The following is a 20,286-nucleotide window of genomic DNA, read 5'->3' on the forward strand; positions in this document are numbered from 1 at the left end:
TCTGCTTCTGATGAATCTACATTAATTGACATACTCTCTGCAACACTAGACAGCATGGCCACTCCAACTCTGAACAGCCAGTCTGCCCTGATGGTGGAGATGGAGGCACGCGTACGGCATGCACTTGATAGCGCCCTGGATGCCCGGCCAAAGAAGACCCGGATGCAGTATGAGTCGCGCCAGGAGGAGTGGAGGGTAGGTATCTGTATTATATGCATCCTCTTGTTGATTCTTGCTCTCTTCTGCCCTGTTCTCATGCCGTACGACGCATCTGCATTGGCCTGGCTGACACCCTCTGGCTTCTACTTGCTAGCATTTCTGCCGGACGAAGGGCTTCCAGGATGGAGAGCTGGTGACAGAGCAGAAGCTGCTCTGGTTCCTGTCTGAATGTGTGGTTGGCCGTCCAGCCAAAAGATCCTGCCATTCCCGCGACCGTACAAATGAGAATGGAGAGCCTGTTGTGCAAACCCTGGACCAATCATTTATCAAGGTTTACAAGACTGCAATTGTCAATCTCTGGAGCTATTAATAGAGCTGTTGTACAAACTCTTACTCTCATTCAGTTGGCCAGGCCGTCCGGGCCCTGCTTGAAACCCATTCAAGACAGGAGCATGAACGCAAGAAGGCAGAGTTTGTGGATCGCGGCGCAGGAACCCTGCTGGATGGATATCATGAGAAGGACATTGTACGGCTGGTTGAGTACTGCTGGCAGGGCTGGTCAGAGTCCAAAAAAGGCCAGTCAGTGGAGCCACATCTCCGCACTGCAGTGGACTTCCTAATGGGCCACAGCATGCTTCTCCGCGGTGAATCCCGCCGTACGGCACAGCTGGCTGATCTCTTCACCCTGGAGCTGACAAATGAAGGCCCAACCCCTTGCTTCCCCATGGTTTTGATCATGGGAAATGGCAAGACTAACCAGATGGGCCGGATTGAGTATGCCACAGTGATGCGCCATCGCAACCCCTTGCTCTGCACCATGGCACAGACAGCCTTTTACCTCTTCTACCGATGGGACATTGTACGAGAGCCACCACCCCAGTTCCACAACCGCCAGGACTGGTACCAGCTGCACCTGATCAAGGGGGATGATGTGAGGAAGCCCCTGTCGTACGAGACCCAGCTGGACTGGATTCGACGTATCTACAGTGGGACAGGGCTTTCTGGCCTGAAGAAGACCCATGCTGGGCGAGCTGCTGGAGCCAGGCATGCAGAGCAGGTTGGGGTCAGTGAGGGCCAGATCCGCCGTGCTGGAAGATGGAACAGTGATGCCCTCAGCCAGTGCTATCTGACTAACATCCCCAGGAAGTTTGTACGGGCCATGGCTGGCTTTGACTCCCGCACACCTGGGAACTTCTACCTGCCGCGGGCCAGGGTGCCTGTGCCTGAGTCACTGGAGCGCGCTGTCTGGCCCTGGGTTGACGACTGGATGCGGTGGTTTGAGTCGTACGATGCCCAGGACCCCAACTCCTGCCTCCAGGGGCCAGAGCTGAGAAGATTTTCAGATCAGAGTGGTCCTTGGGACCAGCCCAGGGGACCTTCTGCTGTGCGGCTGGATAGGGATGATCTGGCTGCTCAAGGGTTTCTACGCCTGCTCCATCATCTCCGTACGGTCCTCCTGCAGGACTCTGTCATCCTTCAGCCTCTCTTCCCCGGCCACCCCCTGTGGACCAGCCCTGTGTTCATGAGGGAGGACTATCGTCAGTTTGCAGAGGCAGTCCGGGTGGCCAACACCCACAAAGAGGAGCCGTACGAAATGCAGCTGCAGCAGACAGTGCCCATGGTGGCAGATCAGCTGTGCATTGTACAGCAGGATCTGGGTGTGGCCTGTGGTCATTTACATACTGCCCTGGAAACAGGACTGCAAAAAATTAACAACCAGTTAGAAGCACTGACCAGTGGGCAGGTTTCTTTTCTTGTACAAGCATTTCCTGCTGGTCAAAGAATGATGACAGCAGCTGCTGCCTTTGAAGATAAAGATGAAGAGAGAGACAGTGGTTCTACAGCATCCAGAGAAGCACAAGCCCCAGCCTGTTCATTAGAGATAGCTCCAGCCTCTGCTAGTGCCTCTGTTCCAGCCACATACCAGCTTTCTCGTACAATCACTACAGTCCCAGATCTGTGGCAGGAATGGACAGTTGGTCTGGGGGGTGGCCCTTCAGTACAGAGTCTAGATGCCTTGTACGGAGCAAAATGGCGGCCAGGTGGCACAGAGAGAATGTTCTACAGCAGAAGAAAGGTGATCATTGATTATATTAACAGACAGAGACAGGGGAGTGCCAGTGGCAGTGCTGCTGTAGAGGAACTAGAGCTTGTACGGCAGCGTGGGAAGCTCAGTTTGAACAGACTATCCAGAATGCTGCGAGTGAAAAAGAAACTGCCCTGATTCTTATTATGGCAAACCCTGTCCATCATACCCAGCACGGCCCGTCGTACGATAGGAAGATAAAGAAGAAGAGATGCTGAATACATGATGGTGGTTTGCTTGGCTTCACCCCTTAGGGCTACTGGTCCTGGACACTGCGTAGAAGTGCAAACCATGTCCAGGTGCCGTACACAGGGCCTGTACGACTAGGCAAGAGCAGTTGAGAAAAATCACAAAGAAAAGAAAGAAAGCAGACAAGCCAGAAAAGAAAGTCCATGCATACCTAGTTTAAGGTGATAGGATTGCTCTGAGAGCCATCCTCTGGCTCCTCAGGCTCCTCAATCTCGTACGGGAAGACCGACGGCGGATCTCCAGAGCGGGGCGGGGGGGAATTGGTTTCAACATGGATGGGATCATTTGCTGTCCCACTCTCAAGGAGAAGAATTGGGCGGGCAGGAGACAGTCCCAGGCTGGCCCTGCTGCCTGGTGTGTGTGGGTGGCCAGCAGCTCTGTACGAACTCGGTCCTCTGTCATCATACCTCACTGCAGATTCTGGCCTGCCATGCAGAGAGCAGCGGGATGCATAGTCTGGCCATTTGCAGTTCCCGCATGCGCCTCCAAAGTGACCGTACGCACGGCGGCACAATGGGAATGGGGCCATGGGCTCCATCTCTGTGCATCTGTTGCAGATACTGCTCCAGTGCAAAGTTCTCCCGCGTGACTGGATCAGAATTGCATTGATGTACGACTGGCGGTGCATGTTAATCTGGTAGGGGAAGATTCGTCCGAGAACAAACTCCACATTCCTTCCTGGTTGAGCAAGCAGTCGCCGTGACTGAGGGGAGTGGGCGTACGGGGCCAGCTGATTCTGTCCAACAAAGAGACAGGGTGGTTGACCATCAGTTTGGGCCCGGGCAGCAGCTTCAGCAAGGTCCTGCTCCATCTGGTCAGGGTGGGAGGGGGTCCATCGAACAAGCGCCCTATATCAACGAGTCAGCGCCTCCTTCTCGCATTCCACCAACACACAGGGCCGTACAGACATTTTCTTTCTCAGATTTGTGGGGGGGAGAGGGGGGAGGGGCGAGCGGAGGTCTTAGCGGCGGAGGACGTTGTAGCGACACGAAATTGTGAAATTGTTCTGTGAGTCAGTCAGCTTGCTATCGTACGATTGATGGATGATGGCTGATGCATAATCTACAGGAAGACTCACGAGAGAAGCAAAGCAATGGTGGCAATGAAGGCTCTGATGAACAGGCTTAGAGTAAAAGAAAGAGAGAAGAGGAGAGGAGAGGAGAGGAGAGAAGGAAGAAAGGAAAAGAAAATCTGTTGTCAAGACGATGCTTAATCTACTGTTTACTGATTCTGATACTACCTGCCGTACGGTGTATCGGTATGGTGTATATAAACAAACAGAGCATCGGGGCAGCATCACAGCTGCATCAGGCGCTGGTGCTGAGCAGCACTGCTACACACACACTCTGCCCCGTACGGGATAGAGAATAGTATAATCATACTATGTAGGCATCTAGCTATCTACAGAACCTATATTTGGCTGCTCTACAGGACCTTCTCTGAGATCCCCAGCTGCTGACCTGAGCTATCACAGATGGTCGGTCGGTCGTCCGGTGGGTGCACCCCGATACTGCTGTTCCAGCCGTACGGCGCTGTCTGAAAGACCTCTGTAATAAAGAACTCTCACTGGTCCAAATGGCTGACTCAGCACCACCCTCTGTACCAGCTAGTATGCAACCGCCAAGATAACCGTACGACGCCAACCTCCCAGAAAACCCGGTTATTTTTGCGGTCTTGCTGACTAACCCCCTGTCTAACCAGGTTACATGGGGCGCCTGGGTAGTAACCCGCCGCAACCTGCCACCCCGCTAACTAGCCATAAACTAACTATCTCCGACCTGCTTACAAATCGATGATGTAAGAATGCAAATATTACCAAAGGCGGTATGTTTGCATCGAGCTTGGGGACCGCCCAATGCCAAAGTGTCCTCAATCGAATCGATCGCGGAGCTTGGGATGCTTGGGTTTCGAAGGGGATATCGGTTCTAAATGACCTTTTTAAAGTCATAGACGTGGCCTTTTCGAATATTATACCGTTGTTTTAAATTTGCCGTATTTTCCTTTTCATCTCCCTCGCATCAGTGCTGCAATTCAAGTGCAAAGAGCCTCACCAGTACATTGCTTGCAGCTTTGTATACCTTGATGAATTGCTAACGAATAACCGGTTTCTACGTCACTTTTTACGATTGCTTATGTATCCATATTAGGTATGGGCTGACAATTTTCCTTAAAAGACCTCCTCCCTAGCATATCTGACTTGATGATCTACAATGCCTAGATCAATACCTTGTCGCTCCAGATGGCTCCGCCTGGCCGCCGACGCAATAGTAGGGGGTTCTCCCTCCTCTACCTACTTCCAACAATTTTCGTCTCAGTCCTTATAGCATCATTTCCAAGCACAGCTTCTGCAGTCGGTACAGGCGTGATAGGAATCGACCTTGGCACCGAATATATCAAAGCCGCGGTAGTGAAAGCGGGCGTACCGCTCGAGATTGTCTTAACAAAAGATTCGAAGCGAAAAGAGCGTTCGGCAGTGGCATTTAAACCTGCGCGGGAAAGCGGGGCTGCGTTTCCAGAGAGATTTTATGGAAGTGACGCCGTTGCTCTTGCGCCTAGATTCCCCAATGACGTGTACCTCAACTTGAAGGCTCTCCTGGGTGTCCCGTTTGACACCGGAGTCCAGGGCTCTGATGGTGGCCTACAAAATATGGTTTCCTTATTCAAAGAACGATATCCAGGAGTTAAGCTTGAACCAGATTCCCATGACCGGGTTGGCATCAGGAGTGAGAGACTCAACAAAGCAGAAGGCAAAGAGCCATTCCTCGTGGAAGAACTGTTGGCGATGCAGTTAAATCAGATTAGAGCAAATGCAGAAGAAATGGGTGCCCAGCGGACAGACTTGGAGGATGCGGTTATCACCATCCCTCCATTCTTTTCTGCTGAAGAGAGGCGAAGCGTACAGTTTGCCGCAGAATTGGCCGGTTTAAATGTCCTTTCCTTACTCACAGATGGAACGTCTGTTGCCGTCAACTATGCTACTAGCCGCACGTTCCCTAACGCGACGAATGGTGAAAAGCCTGAGCATCACGTTGTGTTCGATATGGGAGCTGGTTCGACCAGTGCCACAGTCCTCAAGTTCCAGAGCCGTACTGTCAAGGATTTTGGCAAATGGTCCAAAAGCTTCCAAGAAATACATGCTGTCGGAGTTGGATGGGACAAAACCCTTGGAGGTGACGCCTTGAACGAACTAATCGTTGATGATATGGTTTCCAAGCTAGTTGAATCCAAGAAGTTGAAAGACGGAACAACTACAGAGCAGGTAAAAGCTCATGGAAAGACCATGGCAAAGCTATGGAAAGAAGCGGAAAGACTTCGTCAAATTCTAAGTGCCAACACAGAAACCTCTGGCTCCTTTGAAGGCTTGTACGAGGAAGATGTTAACTTCAAGTATTCCATTTCACGATCCACCTTTGAAGAGTTGGCAAAGAATCATGCCGACCGCATTTCTAAACCTCTCATGGATGCTCTTGCTATGGCCAAACTTACATTGGATGACATCGGCTCTATTATTCTTCACGGAGGTGCCATCCGAACTCCCTTCGTGCAGAAGCAACTTGAGCAGGTTTGCAACGATGCAGGCAAGCTTAGAACAAATGTTAATGCCGATGAAGCCGCTGCTCTTGGAGCCGCATTTAAAGGTGCTGCCCTGAGCCGTTCCTTCAGAGTAAAGGAGATTAAGACGCACGACATCCCAGGCTACGGAGCGTCTATCAAGTTTGTAACCGGGGGAAAGGAAAGGAAGCAGAAGGCCTTTCTTCCGACTTCGCAGATCGGCCAGGAAAAAATCACGATTATCAAAAATTTGAACGATTTCGAATTGGACTTTACCCAAGAACACCTTCGCGATAACGAAACGATCGACTACCCGGTCTTCCATGCGAGAACAACAAACCTTACACTAGCACTAGCTGAACTGAAGGACAAGTTTGGGTGCGCGGCCGAAAATATCACCATCTGGTTCGGAATGCAACTCAACCCTGTTAACGCGATTCCTGAGATTACTCGCGGCTCAGCGAGCTGCGAGGTTGAGGAAGAAGTAAAAAAAAGTGTTGTCGAAAAAGCCAAGGAATTCTTAGGCTTCGACTCCAAGAAGAGCCAACAGCCTCTCAAAGATGATTCGAACAAAGAGCCGACAAGCGAATCGAGCACTGCCTCATCTTCCCCCAACACGGCTTCCAGCGAGAGTGTCGAATCCCCTACCACATCCTCAAGTACGAGTTCTGAAACCGCAACAGAATCTCCCTCGGCCGAATCTAATGTGATAGTGGAAGGACCGGAGCAACCACGGAACTTCCGGGTCGAAACCTCAATCATTGGCTTCGAATTTGCCCCACTGGGCATCCCCAGGCCATCAAAAGAGGAGATGAACCGGATTCAAAGCCGACTAGCGGCTTTTGACGCTTCAGACCTTGCTCGCATTCAACGCGAAGAGACTTTGAACAGTCTGGAAGCCTTTATTTACCGCGCTCGTGATTTACTCGATGATGGAGAATTTGTGAAGGCGATCACCAACGATGCCTTGGAGAAATTGAAGCAGAGTCTCCATGAAATCAGTGACTGGCTATATGCAGATGGATCTGATGCTCCGACCCCGGACTTGAAGGCGAAGCTGGATAGTTTGAAACAGCTAGTTGACCCGGCTTTGGATCGAAAGAGTGAGAATGCCCAGCGTCCGGCGAAACTTGAGAGCCTAAAGCAGAATCTCAAGAGCACGAAGATGTTTATGGAGGTGATGGACAAACAGATTAAAGCGGAAGAAAGCGCTTTTTCTGCATCTACGTCAAAAACGTCATCGCCATCGCCAAGCGAAACCTCAAGTACTATCATTTCCAGCAGTGAGGAATCTTCCGTCAACGATTCGTCTTCTTCTACTACTTCCACCTCTACCTCGACGTCTTCTTCACAGCCTACCCCAACTTATTCTACCTACACCCCCGTCGATCTATCTATCCTTTCTGAGACTCACGACAGGATTGAGAAGTGGCTTGATGAGAAAATGAAGCTCCAAGAGAAGCTATCTGACTCTGATACCCCCGCAATCACCATCGCCGATATGGAAGCTAAACTTGCAGAATTGCAGAGGGCATTGAATAGAGTCATGGAAAAGATGACACGAAAGGCCAAGACCGGGGGAGGATCTGGAGGGAGTAAAAAACAAGGCAAAAAGAACGGAAAAAAGAACAAGGGGAAGGAAAAGGAGAAGTCAAAGACTAAGGGCGAAGAGAAGGAGGAGAAGGAGACTAAGAAAACCGATGGCAAGAAGGGAACGACAACGAGCAACAAGGATGAATTATAACGTATAGCCGGGCCCTCTATACTCGCATGATACACTGTTTTGATTGACAAAAGCAAAGCATGGTCTCTTTTCTCTGTCGTGCACCTCTCCTGAAACCTATATGCATATATGTCGGCATGTACTTTAGATCTCTATTATCCCAAAGAAACTTTACGCCTCTGTACTAGTCCGCCTATATTGTCTATGCGCCTGGATCAAAAGCAAAGAAATACTCCCACTCTATTTCATCCAAACCCAGACCCACCCAAAGAACGATCTCGCGTTGTTCCACGTATATCCATGATCGGGAAACTCGAGGACGCCTTTCCGCTTTTCGCTCGTCGTCTGTACACAATTCCGCAGGTCACAGGATCGCTCAGGGCCCCAGCGTGAAATTCGTAGACCGTGATGGCGAATTTTGTAGCCGATAAGGAGAACAAGGAATACAGGAATCTATACCGGAGGCGTGGGAGAAGTATCAGCTTATTTTCATCACCATAATCATCTTTCTTATTGGTAGGGGATAATAGCGAGCCATACACTAATATATGAAACGATGAATCCATGAGTGTCGAATGGCGTTCTGAGGAAAGTTGTTGCTCCACTGAAGATGCACAGAATCGTGCAGGCCGTCATGCCCCAGAGGGCTTTAAACCATTGTGCGTGGGATTTGTAAGGATAGCGAGGATTATTGCGGTCGTAAAATGTGGCGTAGCATTCGGAGGGATTTCCAGATGCTCGGGCTTCTTTAAGTCTGTGATACTCGTGGGTGAGCATAAACTATTTGCTTGCACTGTAGAAGCATAGGGATACGAACGCCTTGTAGAAACAGAGGTATGTTGCGCAAATGATAATATAAATGACTAGAAACGATACCGTTGCGTTCGAAGCTAGCCCGTCCGGTCTCTAAGTCGCTATCAATTAATCGGTTGGAAAGCGAGATTGCAGTGCACGTACTTACCGGGCCCTTTTCTGAATCATTATGGCTCATAAAGCCTAAAAACATCATGATAACTGTCACAACCACAGTCCTCATGGGAACCCCGGAATTGCATCTTTGCAACCGGCGAGTAATGAAATTCGGACCTGTCTGCTCCCTGAGCGCAAGGGTATGTAAAGCCCTCGAGGCAACGTAAACAGAATTAATCGCGCAGATCAACGTGGTAATGAGGAATATAACGTTATAAAAATGAGCCAAAGTAGGTATCCCCGCTTCCACGACGGCTATCAAGAATATGGAACGAGAGCTAGTCGACTGTGCATGGCCGTTGATGAAAGGATGGTCTGATGGGACAAGAAATGACCCAGTGAGAAATGCAAGCGTATACAGGACCATAACCCGGATGTATATCTTCCGTGCGGCTATTTTCATACTCTCCGAATCAGCGAGAGATTTGCTCTCCGCGGCGGGTGCGGCGAAGATCTCCAAGCCCGCATAGTCGTACATCACGTTGATGCAAGCCGACCTTCAAACGCCCATAGGAAGCCAATTAGAGGACCTTCCTCGAATTACATGTGAACAATTGCGCTTACCACATCCCAAGTAGCTTTCCTGCTGAGCCGCCGATTTCCCGTTGAACACTCCCGCTACGACTCCAGACCTGATAAACAGATTTGATGGATTCATACGGTAAGTTCCAATCTTCATATATACCATTTTAGTATGTTTAACGAGTGGTGGTATAAGGAGGAGAGACAAGCCACTTACACTTGGTCCCAACTGGCCCATCATGGTATGAGTTTGCACGAGCTAGTATCCGAATGTGCTGTTAGAACAGTATATGATAATGGAGGATGGAATACCAACGTGGTATAGTATCGAGAACAATCGACATAACAATCAAGAACACGATAAATACCAGCTTCATGGTTCCCATGGCGTAGTCAAACATGCCCAAATACTATGACAAGGTATTAGAACTGAACTCGCATCCCCGACACTGTTAAATGCCAAACCCACTTACTTTGACAGGGAATAGGTTAATTATTAGGACAGTAAACATGAAGAGAGCAAACCAAATATGGGCATCAACGTTTTCTCCGCGTCCCCACGCCAAAAACGTCTTGTCGTCATCGTAGTGCAATTTTGCCGTCCTGGCTGCTATAACCAAATTTTGGGCGGCGACAACAACAAAAGTGAACCTAGTAAATGACCGATTATCAGGGTCCTTCCTAGGTCAGGCTATCGGTGCGGATGGCCTACCAGTACATCCAGCCCACTGCAAAACCAACGCCTCGATCGAGGAAACGCCGGGGAAACTCCACGACGGGAGCGTTAACTGGCATCAGGGCAGTCATTTCGCCCAAGCAAGACACAACAGAAGAAATCACAGTGCCGACGAGAAGGTAAGCCAGCACTCCGCCAAAGGGGCCGGCCACAGCAAGTGCTGCACCGCTCCCAAGAAACAATCCTACACTGGTCAATAATGCGATGATCAAGTACAGGCTAAGACAACACACCATTTCCAGTCGTGCTATGCATCGGCAGCTATGTTAGAACTGTATCTCGAAGCCAGAAGGAATGAATTCATACCCAGAAAATGCGATCATCTAAAAGAGCAGTCAGCGGACAAGAAGGCGTCGCTTGATCTAAAACCAAATATACAAGCGTCCATCACACTTACATTAATTTGGGTCTCCCCCAAATCTCTCCTGAAGTGCATTAGTGAGGACAACTTTAACGGATCCCGACTATTTCATACCACAAAGCCTCCTTTCTGCTGCGGTCTTCAACCTGTTCATCCTCCGGTTCCTGGACATGTTGAGCAGCTTCGGATTCTACTGTAGTATCAGGGACAATTGTAGTCAAGCGAATGACACTCCCAGAGGTCTTCGCTGGAACCGAGTGGACAGGTGTCTCCATGTTCTCGTCGTTTGACGCCGCATGCTCCAAGCTAGCTCTCGGATCGAAACGGTAGAGAAGGGACACGATGCACAGATCTCCGTAGCCCAAAGGATAGGTAATCACGGATTGAGATCAAGACGATAATAAGTCCTGTCTGTGTCCCTTCTCTGGGGCCGTGTCTGGTCGGGATGACTAGGGAAAAGCCACGCGGAAAGGCCGTTATGCCTACAAGCTTTCGCGCCGCATCAACAGCCAGAGCACCGGACAACTTCAGCTTATTAACTCGGATTTCAGCTCCAAGACCCAGGGATCTGGGTTCTGACCTCCCAGGGGCATTTCCGTCAAACCGCCTTTGGGACCGCGGAAGTGTTTGCGAAGCCAGTACTAAGCTCCTCGTCCAGGTCATCACTTCGAACCCTGGACGCGGAGGGGCAGCGTTCTTTGACCGGGATGAACGTCGTTGTCTCTCCTTCCAACGTTTCAGAAGGCGAGTTAAATCCATGCGGGGACCCAACTTTTCTTACTGCCCTATCCCTGGCCAATCAGGGAAACCCTTGTAACAAATATTTGAGCATCCCTGAACGTTTGTTGCCCCAGAACCAAATGCATTGAAGAACGCTCTGAAGGGTAAATAATCGAAACAGTGGTTAGCGTTATTGAGTTGGATGTTTGAAAGTTAAAAAAGTGTAGAAGCGGAGCTCTCAAATTAACTCCAGAGATCGGCGAAACCGGGTCGGTTGGTCGGCTTCAATCAAGAGCCCAGCAGCTACACCCCGAACAATCTAATAAAGGGATCCGCCTTGCGTCCTCTGGACAGAATACAGAATAAATATATCAAAGTCGCAAGAAAGGCAATCAACAATGGTATCACATTCGCCAATGTTCATACCGTGGCCAGCATCTATTCCACAATTATGATCTATTGGCCGCGGCAAACGATCCCCAGTACTCCGGAGTTGCGCCCAAAACAACCTCCCTGCAGTATTATGCAAATCAGATAGGAAAAGTTGCCAATTCGCTGACAAGGTATCAAACTCCAAACCAAATGCGCAAGCCAACCCATGACCAAGATGACAAATAAAATATACAACGAGCAAACGGATCGACGAAGGAAGAAAAGCAAGAGGGATCTTGGTTCTAAACACCACCCATTTCGTAGTCCTCGTCGACTTCTTCTCTCCGTCTTAAGAATGTTGCTTCTTCGAAGTCTGCTGACAAGGGAATATTTAACGTCGGATGTCGATTTTCTTGTCCAGATAGCCCCCACATCTGATCTAGCTTGTTTTGCAAAGAGCCCATGGTGGCCCTGGAACTAGCAACGAATCGCTGCGTCTTCCGTCCTGACCTTGGACGAAGAATTGTTCTCAATGGCAAGCGAGAAGTACTGTAGGCGGCGGTGTTTGGGTTCGAGGCCTTTGGGTTGTACAACGAAGTGATGTCCTCTTCCTGATCCTCGTCCTCAGCGTCGTCTTCACCAAATGCACGTTTATGCGGATTCGATGGCATCACAGAATCGGTGGACTCCTGGCTACTCGATGGCACAGATTCCTCGTCTATTCGGCCAAAAGCGACTTCGTGATCTTCCCGTATAGCAGGCGGAGGAAATGTCTGCACGGCTAGATTACCGATTTTGAAACCTCCACAGTAGGGTGTCAACTCTGCGTATGAGTTCGTGTTGTAGGAAGCAGGATTGGTCATATACGCATTTAACCTAGATGTTTTAAGTGCGGTCTGGTAGCCCTCTGGAACAGCCTTGCGGACACGCATTCCCACGGTCAGGAGTGACGATTGGACTTTGTCCGGAAGAGCAGGATTGGCGGAGGACGTTGGAGCAACATAGTTATAGTGAGATAAAGATTCGGACTGCGTGGAAGGATCCGGGTGAGATGCAGAGAAGTAAGAAGTGATTGGGATTTGAAAACGGCGTCTTTTTGAGCCCGGGTGACTTTTTCCAGCGGTCGACTCCATGGCGGGCTCGGGTCTTCAAGAAGTTCAGTTTAGCTCGTCTCTTCAAAACATGCAGATGACACTCTCAAGAACTGAGAATAAGAGGGAAAAAAGCCTCTTGCAATAAATTCACGAAAGGAAATCATATTGAGGTCAATGTCGGGCGAGTCCCGCCCCCTTGTATTCGCTGGGTGGCGGTGGTTGGACGGCCAACAGCCAATCAAGCCACAGGGACGCGCTAACACGCGCCATCCCCGTGACACGCCAAGCCCATTAAACGCGTTTCATTAGTCATCTAGGATACCATATCAACACGTGATGATAACCAGACCGATCAAAAAATCCGCAAGAGTCGGATGCACTGCGGGTCGGCGGAGAGAGCAAAAAGACATGAATCCGAGTCGTTCGCTGTCGACCCATTTCTCTCCCCGAATGCTACGGCCAATGATGTCCACCTCTTGTCGATAGGGTAGTCCCTTTAAATTAATTAAATCAAACAAAAGAACCACCCATCCCGCCTTCCATCCCCGTCGAGCAGTGCAATACTTGCAGGGCCACAGGCGTTCACGATGGATGCGAAGGCCTACCTCATGAGCCAGGGTTGGTCCGGGCCCGGTAATCCACTACAGTCTTCGCGCCATCCCGGCAGTCCCCATGCTGGCCTGGGTCTTACTAAACCTATCCTCGTTGCCCGAAAGAAGAATACCCACGGTATCGGAAAGAAGACAACACATGACCATACCAACCAATGGTGGTTGAGAGGGTTTGAAGAGGCGCTCAAGGGGGTAGGCGACGATGGGAGTGCGACACCCACGACAAGTGCGAGCGAAGAAAATCGTTCTGGCATGAGGAGTGAACTGTACAGGTTTTTCGTGAGGGGGGAGGGACTAAAGGGTACGATTGGGACGAGGGTCGACGGAGGGCGTATTATCAATTCCACTAGTGATCATGGCATCAAAAGAAAGCGGGACGAGGTCGGAGGGTTAGAAAATGTCGAGGATGAGGACGTTAAGAAGAAAAAGAGGAAGAGAAAGGAGACACTGGCCGATGATGAGTCCGCAAACATCAAAAATATCAACAAGGCGAAGCGGAATAAGAAGTCGAAATCCAAGGACAAATCGCAGGATGTCTCGAATCCAGCCGACGAAGTAGAATCCTCAGGAAGCAAGTCGAAGAAGAAGAAACGGGAAAAAAGCCGGAAAGAAGATCAGTCTGCTGAAGCATCACCGACCTCTGGTACTACCGATGCGGAAGATAGTGTCAGTAACGGCCAATTATCGGAGAAAGATGCGCGGAAAAAACGAAAGGAGCTGAAAAAGCCCAAGAAGGAATCCAAGCGTCAATCAGAGGACAACAGGGAGTCAAAGAGCCGGAAAAAGAGGAGGAAAATGGAAGCAGACGACAAATGAAGCATATACCAATCATTCGAACTTCATATAGATGAAAACCTCCTTTTTGCGATACGGATGGGCTCCCAGCTGATATATATTGATGCTCTATGAGCCTTGGTTTAAAAGAGCTTTGCAATTTTTTCATATACCCCATTACAGTTGCAGGTTTGAATTGAGCTGCTTTACTGCTTGTCTACAATGGTTCTCCCTGTGTGTTGGTTGAATTAGTACGACCTCGCCAAACAATCAGATCGCTGTCCTTGGTATCGGTTATTTCTTTCTGTTAAAATAATTTGCGTCAAGCCTTCAACTCCCACGTAGTTTTCCCGCCCTATTTGACAGTATCCACGGACGCTGTTCCCAGAATTCGTCCTTGATGATATCCACATAAGCAATTGCGATGTCGGCTTTCCGTTGGAGCTTTTTCTGCTTCTCTCGTTGGGTTTTTGACACCTGCGACGGCTCTTCACCGTCCTCGGTATACCCTTCGTCCTCTCTCGGCTTACTTAGTTGTTGGTGGGCTTGATGTCTTTCAATCGGCTGTAGTTCGAACTGCATTTTCCCTCAACTCAGCAATTTTGGCTATCCGTTGGATAATGGAATTCGAAACTTACATCCCGATATAAGACACTACCTTTTTTAAACATCTCTGGTTCATTGTTATAATTAATACCGAACCTTGAAAATAAAATCTCGTTTTTATCAGATGAGACGGTTCCCTGTACAAAGTGTCAACGCGGTTCAGCCAGTATCAAGCAAGTTACCCACTTTTAATTCTTGCTCTGCATCCGTATTGCTCATCCCACCCTTCAGCACCATATTCCAAAAGGTTGTATTATACAGGTTATTTATGTGACCTACGCGCGTTTCGTTAAATTTCGTCCACGCAGCCGAGCTGCTGGGTACCATGTGGCTGGTTTCATTCACACGTACAATCAACTTGCCTCCAACTCATATAGTCTCGCAGATTTCGAACGCTTGGATACTGTACCGCCCTTCCATCGAATGTAGGCAGACAACACGGTTCTAGAGGCATTGATGGGAAAAATTCTGGCCATTTATGAACATAATAAGCTGTAAAAGTCGAAACGATTGTAGAAACAAGCTTGCTGATGAAGCAGGATCAGCAAGGAATCCGAATAAGTTCAGCTATCCCTCTCGTGGCTCGATGCTTCTAAGGGGGTCGTCCACAGCTATGGGAGACACTCACCTACTTCGTCTCTCGAAGAGCTGGCAGTTCCGATGGAAGACGAAACTTTTTCGGCGGAGCATGGTTAGTGAAGAAACTCATCGGCGCGGGATAATCCAATAGATACCTAAACTCATCGCTCACGCCATATGCGACGATCAAATCGGAAAAATCTCTCATAACCTCCTTCGCGGCAGCGTTCATCAGGTTCAGCGCTCGTACATCATTAGGCCTTCCAAATTGATATCGAGCAGAAAACCTAATTAGAAAGTGAGAAATAGAAATTCCAAGGCGTTCAAATCAGGGTAAACAGGTTCAAAGCATAAGAAGACACCATTCTTCTGGGACGGTGCTCCTGGTGTCCTTCCCTTACTCCTAGGCTCTGGGTCACCGGAAAGGGTGCCTGACCAGCAGAGCCATTGGGAGCCATTTGAAAGGCAACTCGAGTAGCTACCTGTAAGGTATATAACAATATAATGCAAAAACAGCTCACATGGGGAGTCTAACTTATGAAACCCTCGTCCATCGATTCGGACGACAACCCACGTATTGGGCAACAGAACGTCATCACGCTCGAAAGACTTTACATATTCATACCTTTGATGGTTGTGTTAGCTTCATGATTAATACTTAACGGGGTCAAAAAATTCAATACTTTGAATTTGCCATTCTCCTAGGCTTGTGGTTAACTCGAGAGGGTGCAGTAGGACTTGTAGGCCAAGTAACTAGTAGAGGTGTTAGTAGTAGTACTCCGTACTAGTGCCCTAAATGGACATCTAAGCATATAGGGGTGAATACACTAATGAAGCCCATAATGCACAGGAAGTTCAGGCAGCTCTAGAGATCATAGTAGTAGAACAGCATAGTAGTCAATAGGTATGTGATCTAGTCTATGTTAGAGGAGGAGGAGGAGGAGCCGACTAGGCGCGGACTGTAACTAGTTACAGAGGAGAGGGTTGTGTTAGGTAATCCAACTCCCACAATAACATCTCTTATCGGCAGGCACTGGGACTGGAGGTTGAGTTTCGGACCGGAATAACTATTATCCAAACACATCACGACTTGCATTCCAACAATTGGATTTTCAAATTGGGTTTGGAGGTGCAAAGCAGCTTGGGCAGACAGAACTCTGAATATACCAAGCTACTCGGGAACCACAGGCTTTAAGGGCAGAACACAAGTAATTATTTTATAAAGAATAACATGCGATTCCATAAAGTATTAAATTCGATAATACTAATCGATAAGAGAACGATCAACTTGATGCACGAAGGGATTAAGAGCAGTGACCACTATGGAGTAGGGATGCCCAGCAGTGGCAGCTACAACCTTTGTCGAGAAATTTCACATCTACAGAGTACTCAAACCGGGTATCTAAATATTTCTAGATATGAAGTAATGTGTGACATTCAGAATATGTATGCTTGTATTAACTTCAGGACTCAGTACCTCGTATAAATACATCTATTGTCTTGATGCTATACAGGCTACATCCTCAAACATCTTCAAAGACATCGTCGTCTCCGTTCTCACTGGCCCTCTCGCTGCTCTCGCCTGTAGCCCTTTCAGACTTCTTTAGTTTCCGTCTGAAACTGAGGTTGAATCCGCTCTTGCTTGACTTTTCCACCGATGGCGTGCTCGAGACCGCACTGTCGATGCTTTTTCCGAGTTGTATTTCACTCGTTCCGTCGTCCTCCACGTCTACCTGAGTGGCAGAGTCGCCCCTTTTGGAAAACAAACTAGCTCGATCCTTCCAAGGCATGTTAAATTTGCTAGAGCTACCTTTACGAGTAATCTTTTGGATAAATGACTCTTTCGTACTGATGGCCTCGGATGGGGCCCCGGACGAGATACGTTCCAGTGACTCATGCGATTCAGCTGCGGATGTGCGAATGGATCTTGCGTCCTTTGATCGGCGGGATTCCACGGGAGACGTGTCCTCCAGCTGCGGTTCATCACGCCCTTTTGAAGTATCTGGATCTTTACCCTTTGACTTCTCAGATTTCTTATTGAAAAGAGTTTTGAAAGAGGGTGCAGCGGGGTTAAGCTTCGGAGTCATTGGCCGATGCGATGAGGAAGGCCGGGTTCCAATTGGGGCTTGTACTGGCCGCTGTGGCTCATAAGGTGCCTCCAAAAAATCCATATCCGACGGTGGCATGGTTAGCGGAAGATGGTTTGACGACCCGAGTTGGAACGAGGGACGTCGCGACTGACTACGTGACCACGCTCCTCCAGGGGTAGACCAATCCACGTTGAGGGGGCTGTTCCTGTGCATCTCAGAGGGAGGCCACCCAAATGGTTGAGCATCGGAATTAGGCCGAGGGAGAAATTTATCAAAGGAATAGGTTGAAGCTGGTCTAGGGGATAGTGAATCACGGCGGACGGCCCCAAAAATTGATGGATCAATAGGATCATGCGTGGGGCTGAATTGGTTGTACCCGGAGCTGGACTCGGATTTACCCAACGTTGACGAAAACTTTCCTGTTGTAAAGAAACTAGGAATCATGGCTTTTCGCGATGCAGGCACACGGTCAGAAGAGCTATCGGCAGTCACAGCTGTCGAGCTCCGAGGGAAAAGTGTTGCCATCGGATTTGCCCAGCTACCTGTGTAGCTCAAACGTCGACGACGGGTTCCTATCGGGTCAAAATCTTGGTCCATATTCCGCGGGAACGATTGGCTTTGTCCAGGCTTGAGGGAGCCCAGGAGGGGCCCATCTGCCATTGTTTTACCGCGCTGCCGATTGAATGTGAACAATCCTGACAATTTTCGTGATGCGCTTTGGGCAGCGTCCGATGGCGCATGCGACACGGGTGGTTGAGTGGGCTTGCGTTCGCTTTCGGGAAGATTAACCAGACTTTCACGGGGACTTGCAAAGAGGCTAGGAGGATGGCTACCGCCAGAAACCGGAGATGGCGACGTAGGGAGAAGACCCTGAAAAGGGGCAGCTGAAACGGGTAGGGTGGGAAATTCAGTGGATTCTTGAGGAGATCGAGGTGATTGGTCTTCATCCCCAAGTAAATCGGAGGGGAGCAATGCATCTGCTCGTGGGCTCATGGGAGGGTTGCTTGGTTCGGTACGGACCGAGCTCATCTGATCGGTGGGATCGGGGATGGTCATTCCATTGTTGATATTGAAGAAGGCAGAGGTTGGCGGGACTGTTGGAGAAGCGGTCCCGAGCTGCCTGTAGCCGCTCGGGTTTTGGAACGTCGTATCCGCGACAGGGTAGCCAAGAGGGGAAGAGACATTACTCGTAAGCGAACTACGATGACGATTCCGCCGATACGAGTTTGCCCTCCTCGCCAAATCCAGTTCCATGGTTGGAACTGGTGCATAGGGTACAGCTGAATTAGACCGTTGGGTTGTAATCCATTTCAGGCGTTCTTGCGCCTCATAGTATTGTTGCTGAGCCTGGAACCAAGTCAGCTCAAAATCTGTAGCTTAAGGGGCTGTATCACAAACCTGAGTGTGGACATTGATCAAGGAAGTATACTGAGCCCGTAGATTAGCCATTTTGACCTCCCAGCGTCGATCGCGTTCCCTCTCCAGCCGATCTAACTCCTGAGTTTCCTCGTTATCTCCACCCTCGAGGAGTCGTCTTTCTTCCTCTAACATCTTGATTCGACTGCCTTTGACTTTGATGTCATCTTCGAGAGATTTCATTTCCACTTGCTCTTGGGAGATTTTGGTACGATATTCGGCAATTCGTTTCTCTGACTCATCTTCAATTTGTGCTTTTTCATTCTGCAATGTTTCCAGCATTTTCCTCATTTCAGAGATTCCTTCGTCCCATCGTACAACATCGTCGGAGCGCTTCTTCTTCTCAGCCTCTTTCTGTTGAAGCAGCCTCTCCCGTTTACTTCGCTCACTTTGAACGCTGCGGTTGACACTCTCTAGTTTATTAACATGTTTCCGAAGATCGCCACTGGCTTCATCCTTCTCCTTGACTCGCTGCCGTAACTCATTTCGCTGGTCTTCGAGTTCCCGTAGTAAGGATTCATATTCCTTTTCTTCTTGACATATTTGTTTGTCTAAAGTATCATTTTCCTGCTGCAAGTTTTTGAGACGCCCAGCAAGTTGTTCAACAGTTTCCTCCGAGTCTTCGATGATAGTCCCTTTGCCATCATCACATGGGGTATTTGATGACGTATGTTCAGGGACTGAAGTTGAAGCTGCGACTTTTCTTCCACCGCTGGCGCGTTTCGCCTGGGCAGGCCCGCTACTGTGTTCTCGCGACATGATCGGAGCTGATGGTGATACGAGCGACGACGGTCGAGGCGAATAGGCCTGAATGTACGGCCCACCACAGGCACCGGTGCCTTCATTCTGAGAGGGATCGAGACTCGTCCGGACGTGCAGCACGGCACTCGAGGTCTGAAAATTAGCGGCACTAATCGCAATAACGCAAAGATGATAAATATGTCCTGGGAGAAGGTTTAAAATAGAAACCGCGGTTTCGGAACGTTTCGATTCGCCAACTGAAAATGTTGCCCGTTAGCTGTTAAGAACGCCCATAATCAGGCACAAGGTACGGACCTCGAACTCCATTCACCTGAATGACATGCTTATGAATCGAATTATGCAAATCTGGATACTTCCACGCAATACGAATCTCTCGACTACCGATATCTTCCAGCGTCACCTCTGGGGTTGGAGGGATGTCTAATCCAAGCTTATCGACAAGAACATCATTCGGAGTCACACAGACCTGGTAAGCGCGGTAAGACAGCCTAACCACATTCCATTAGCGACAAGAAGCAGCCTCCCATGCTGGCTGAAGTCTCAGAGCTTACCATATTAACGCCCAGAGGATAGACACAGCGATGAGCAGGGCCATGACACCCTGGGCTTTTACCCCGGGAACGACACCAGGATAGGTGTCGGAGACAAGGCGCAATGGTTCATACATCCCCGGCATCCAAACCCCCCCCAACTGCCTCGCGAAGCTGGTTTGGATTGATGTTTGCTCGTTCGTCCTAGCGGTTTTCAACTTCGATTTGCTGCGGCCCATGGAACGATTACGTAAGAACACCGTCCCGTGTTACGGAATATCGTGTCTCCGGATTCGGATAATTATGCCCGAACAGGAAACCATGACGCCTCCCGCAGGGCGCTTAGTCAGTGAACGGAAAGGCCGACAGCGAAAG

General features: G+C 49.3%; 8 protein-coding genes across 8 annotated transcripts; 3 read left to right on the forward strand and 5 right to left on the reverse strand.

Moving 5' to 3' along the window:
* Nucleotides 1-54: 54 nt before the first annotated feature.
* On the forward strand, nucleotides 55-2,383 carry CIMG_13691 (uncharacterized protein; the record flags this gene model as incomplete). Its single annotated transcript, XM_001243792.2, has 3 exons — nucleotides 55-195; nucleotides 314-490; nucleotides 533-2,383. The coding sequence occupies 3 exons, from the start codon at nucleotides 55-57 to the stop codon at nucleotides 2,381-2,383; spliced, it is 2,169 nt and encodes a 722-aa protein (XP_001243793.2).
* Nucleotides 2,384-2,645: 262 nt separating this feature from the next.
* On the reverse strand, nucleotides 2,646-3,305 carry CIMG_13692 (uncharacterized protein; the record flags this gene model as incomplete). Its single annotated transcript, XM_001243793.2, has 1 exon — nucleotides 2,646-3,305. The coding sequence occupies one exon, from the start codon at nucleotides 3,303-3,305 to the stop codon at nucleotides 2,646-2,648; it is 660 nt and encodes a 219-aa protein (XP_001243794.2).
* A 1,049-nt stretch (nucleotides 3,306-4,354) lies between these two features.
* Nucleotides 4,355-7,790, forward strand: CIMG_03236 (hypoxia up-regulated 1; the record flags this gene model as incomplete). The annotated part of the gene is made up of 2 exons (XM_001243794.2): nucleotides 4,355-4,641; nucleotides 4,713-7,790. The coding sequence occupies exon 2, from the start codon at nucleotides 4,734-4,736 to the stop codon at nucleotides 7,788-7,790; it is 3,057 nt and encodes a 1,018-aa protein (XP_001243795.2). The 5' UTR covers nucleotides 4,355-4,641; nucleotides 4,713-4,733.
* Nucleotides 7,791-8,009: 219 nt separating this feature from the next.
* On the reverse strand, nucleotides 8,010-10,632 carry CIMG_03237 (amino acid transporter; the record flags this gene model as incomplete). Its single annotated transcript, XM_001243795.2, has 13 exons — nucleotides 8,010-8,222; nucleotides 8,310-8,523; nucleotides 8,587-8,675; nucleotides 8,731-9,235; nucleotides 9,303-9,411; nucleotides 9,478-9,519; nucleotides 9,577-9,670; nucleotides 9,734-9,911; nucleotides 9,973-10,180; nucleotides 10,230-10,243; nucleotides 10,303-10,319; nucleotides 10,394-10,421; nucleotides 10,472-10,632. The coding sequence occupies 13 exons, from the start codon at nucleotides 10,630-10,632 to the stop codon at nucleotides 8,010-8,012; spliced, it is 1,872 nt and encodes a 623-aa protein (XP_001243796.2).
* A 617-nt stretch (nucleotides 10,633-11,249) lies between these two features.
* Nucleotides 11,250-12,747, reverse strand: CIMG_03239 (uncharacterized protein). Its single transcript, XM_001243797.2, has one exon. It carries the CDS (start codon nucleotides 12,580-12,582, stop codon nucleotides 11,752-11,754), a length of 831 nt encoding a protein of 276 aa, XP_001243798.1. The 5' UTR covers nucleotides 12,583-12,747; the 3' UTR covers nucleotides 11,250-11,751.
* A 383-nt stretch (nucleotides 12,748-13,130) lies between these two features.
* Nucleotides 13,131-13,970, forward strand: CIMG_03240 (nucleolar protein TMA23; the record flags this gene model as incomplete). The annotated part of the gene is made up of 1 exon (XM_001243798.1): nucleotides 13,131-13,970. The coding sequence occupies one exon, from the start codon at nucleotides 13,131-13,133 to the stop codon at nucleotides 13,968-13,970; it is 840 nt and encodes a 279-aa protein (XP_001243799.1).
* Nucleotides 13,971-14,258: 288 nt separating this feature from the next.
* Nucleotides 14,259-15,810, reverse strand: CIMG_13693 (tRNA(His) guanylyltransferase; the record flags this gene model as incomplete). Its single annotated transcript, XM_001243799.2, has 8 exons — nucleotides 14,259-14,504; nucleotides 14,567-14,671; nucleotides 14,721-14,809; nucleotides 14,886-15,061; nucleotides 15,163-15,207; nucleotides 15,269-15,400; nucleotides 15,649-15,738; nucleotides 15,797-15,810. The coding sequence occupies 8 exons, from the start codon at nucleotides 15,808-15,810 to the stop codon at nucleotides 14,259-14,261; spliced, it is 897 nt and encodes a 298-aa protein (XP_001243800.2).
* Nucleotides 15,811-16,542: 732 nt separating this feature from the next.
* On the reverse strand, nucleotides 16,543-20,083 carry CIMG_03242 (fibronectin type III domain-containing protein). Its single transcript, XM_001243800.2, has 4 exons — nucleotides 19,933-20,083; nucleotides 19,676-19,869; nucleotides 18,602-19,617; nucleotides 16,543-18,550 (listed from the first exon to the last, which is right to left on the reverse strand). Exons 1-4 carry the CDS (start codon nucleotides 20,046-20,048, stop codon nucleotides 16,637-16,639), a joined length of 3,240 nt encoding a protein of 1,079 aa, XP_001243801.2. The 5' UTR covers nucleotides 20,049-20,083; the 3' UTR covers nucleotides 16,543-16,636.
* Nucleotides 20,084-20,286: the final 203 nt, after the last annotated feature.

This window comes from Coccidioides immitis (assembly GCF_000149335.2).
Source record: "Coccidioides immitis RS genomic scaffold supercont3.6, whole genome shotgun sequence".
In the NCBI taxonomy this organism is placed as follows: Eukaryota; Fungi; Ascomycota; class Eurotiomycetes; order Onygenales; family Onygenaceae; genus Coccidioides; species Coccidioides immitis.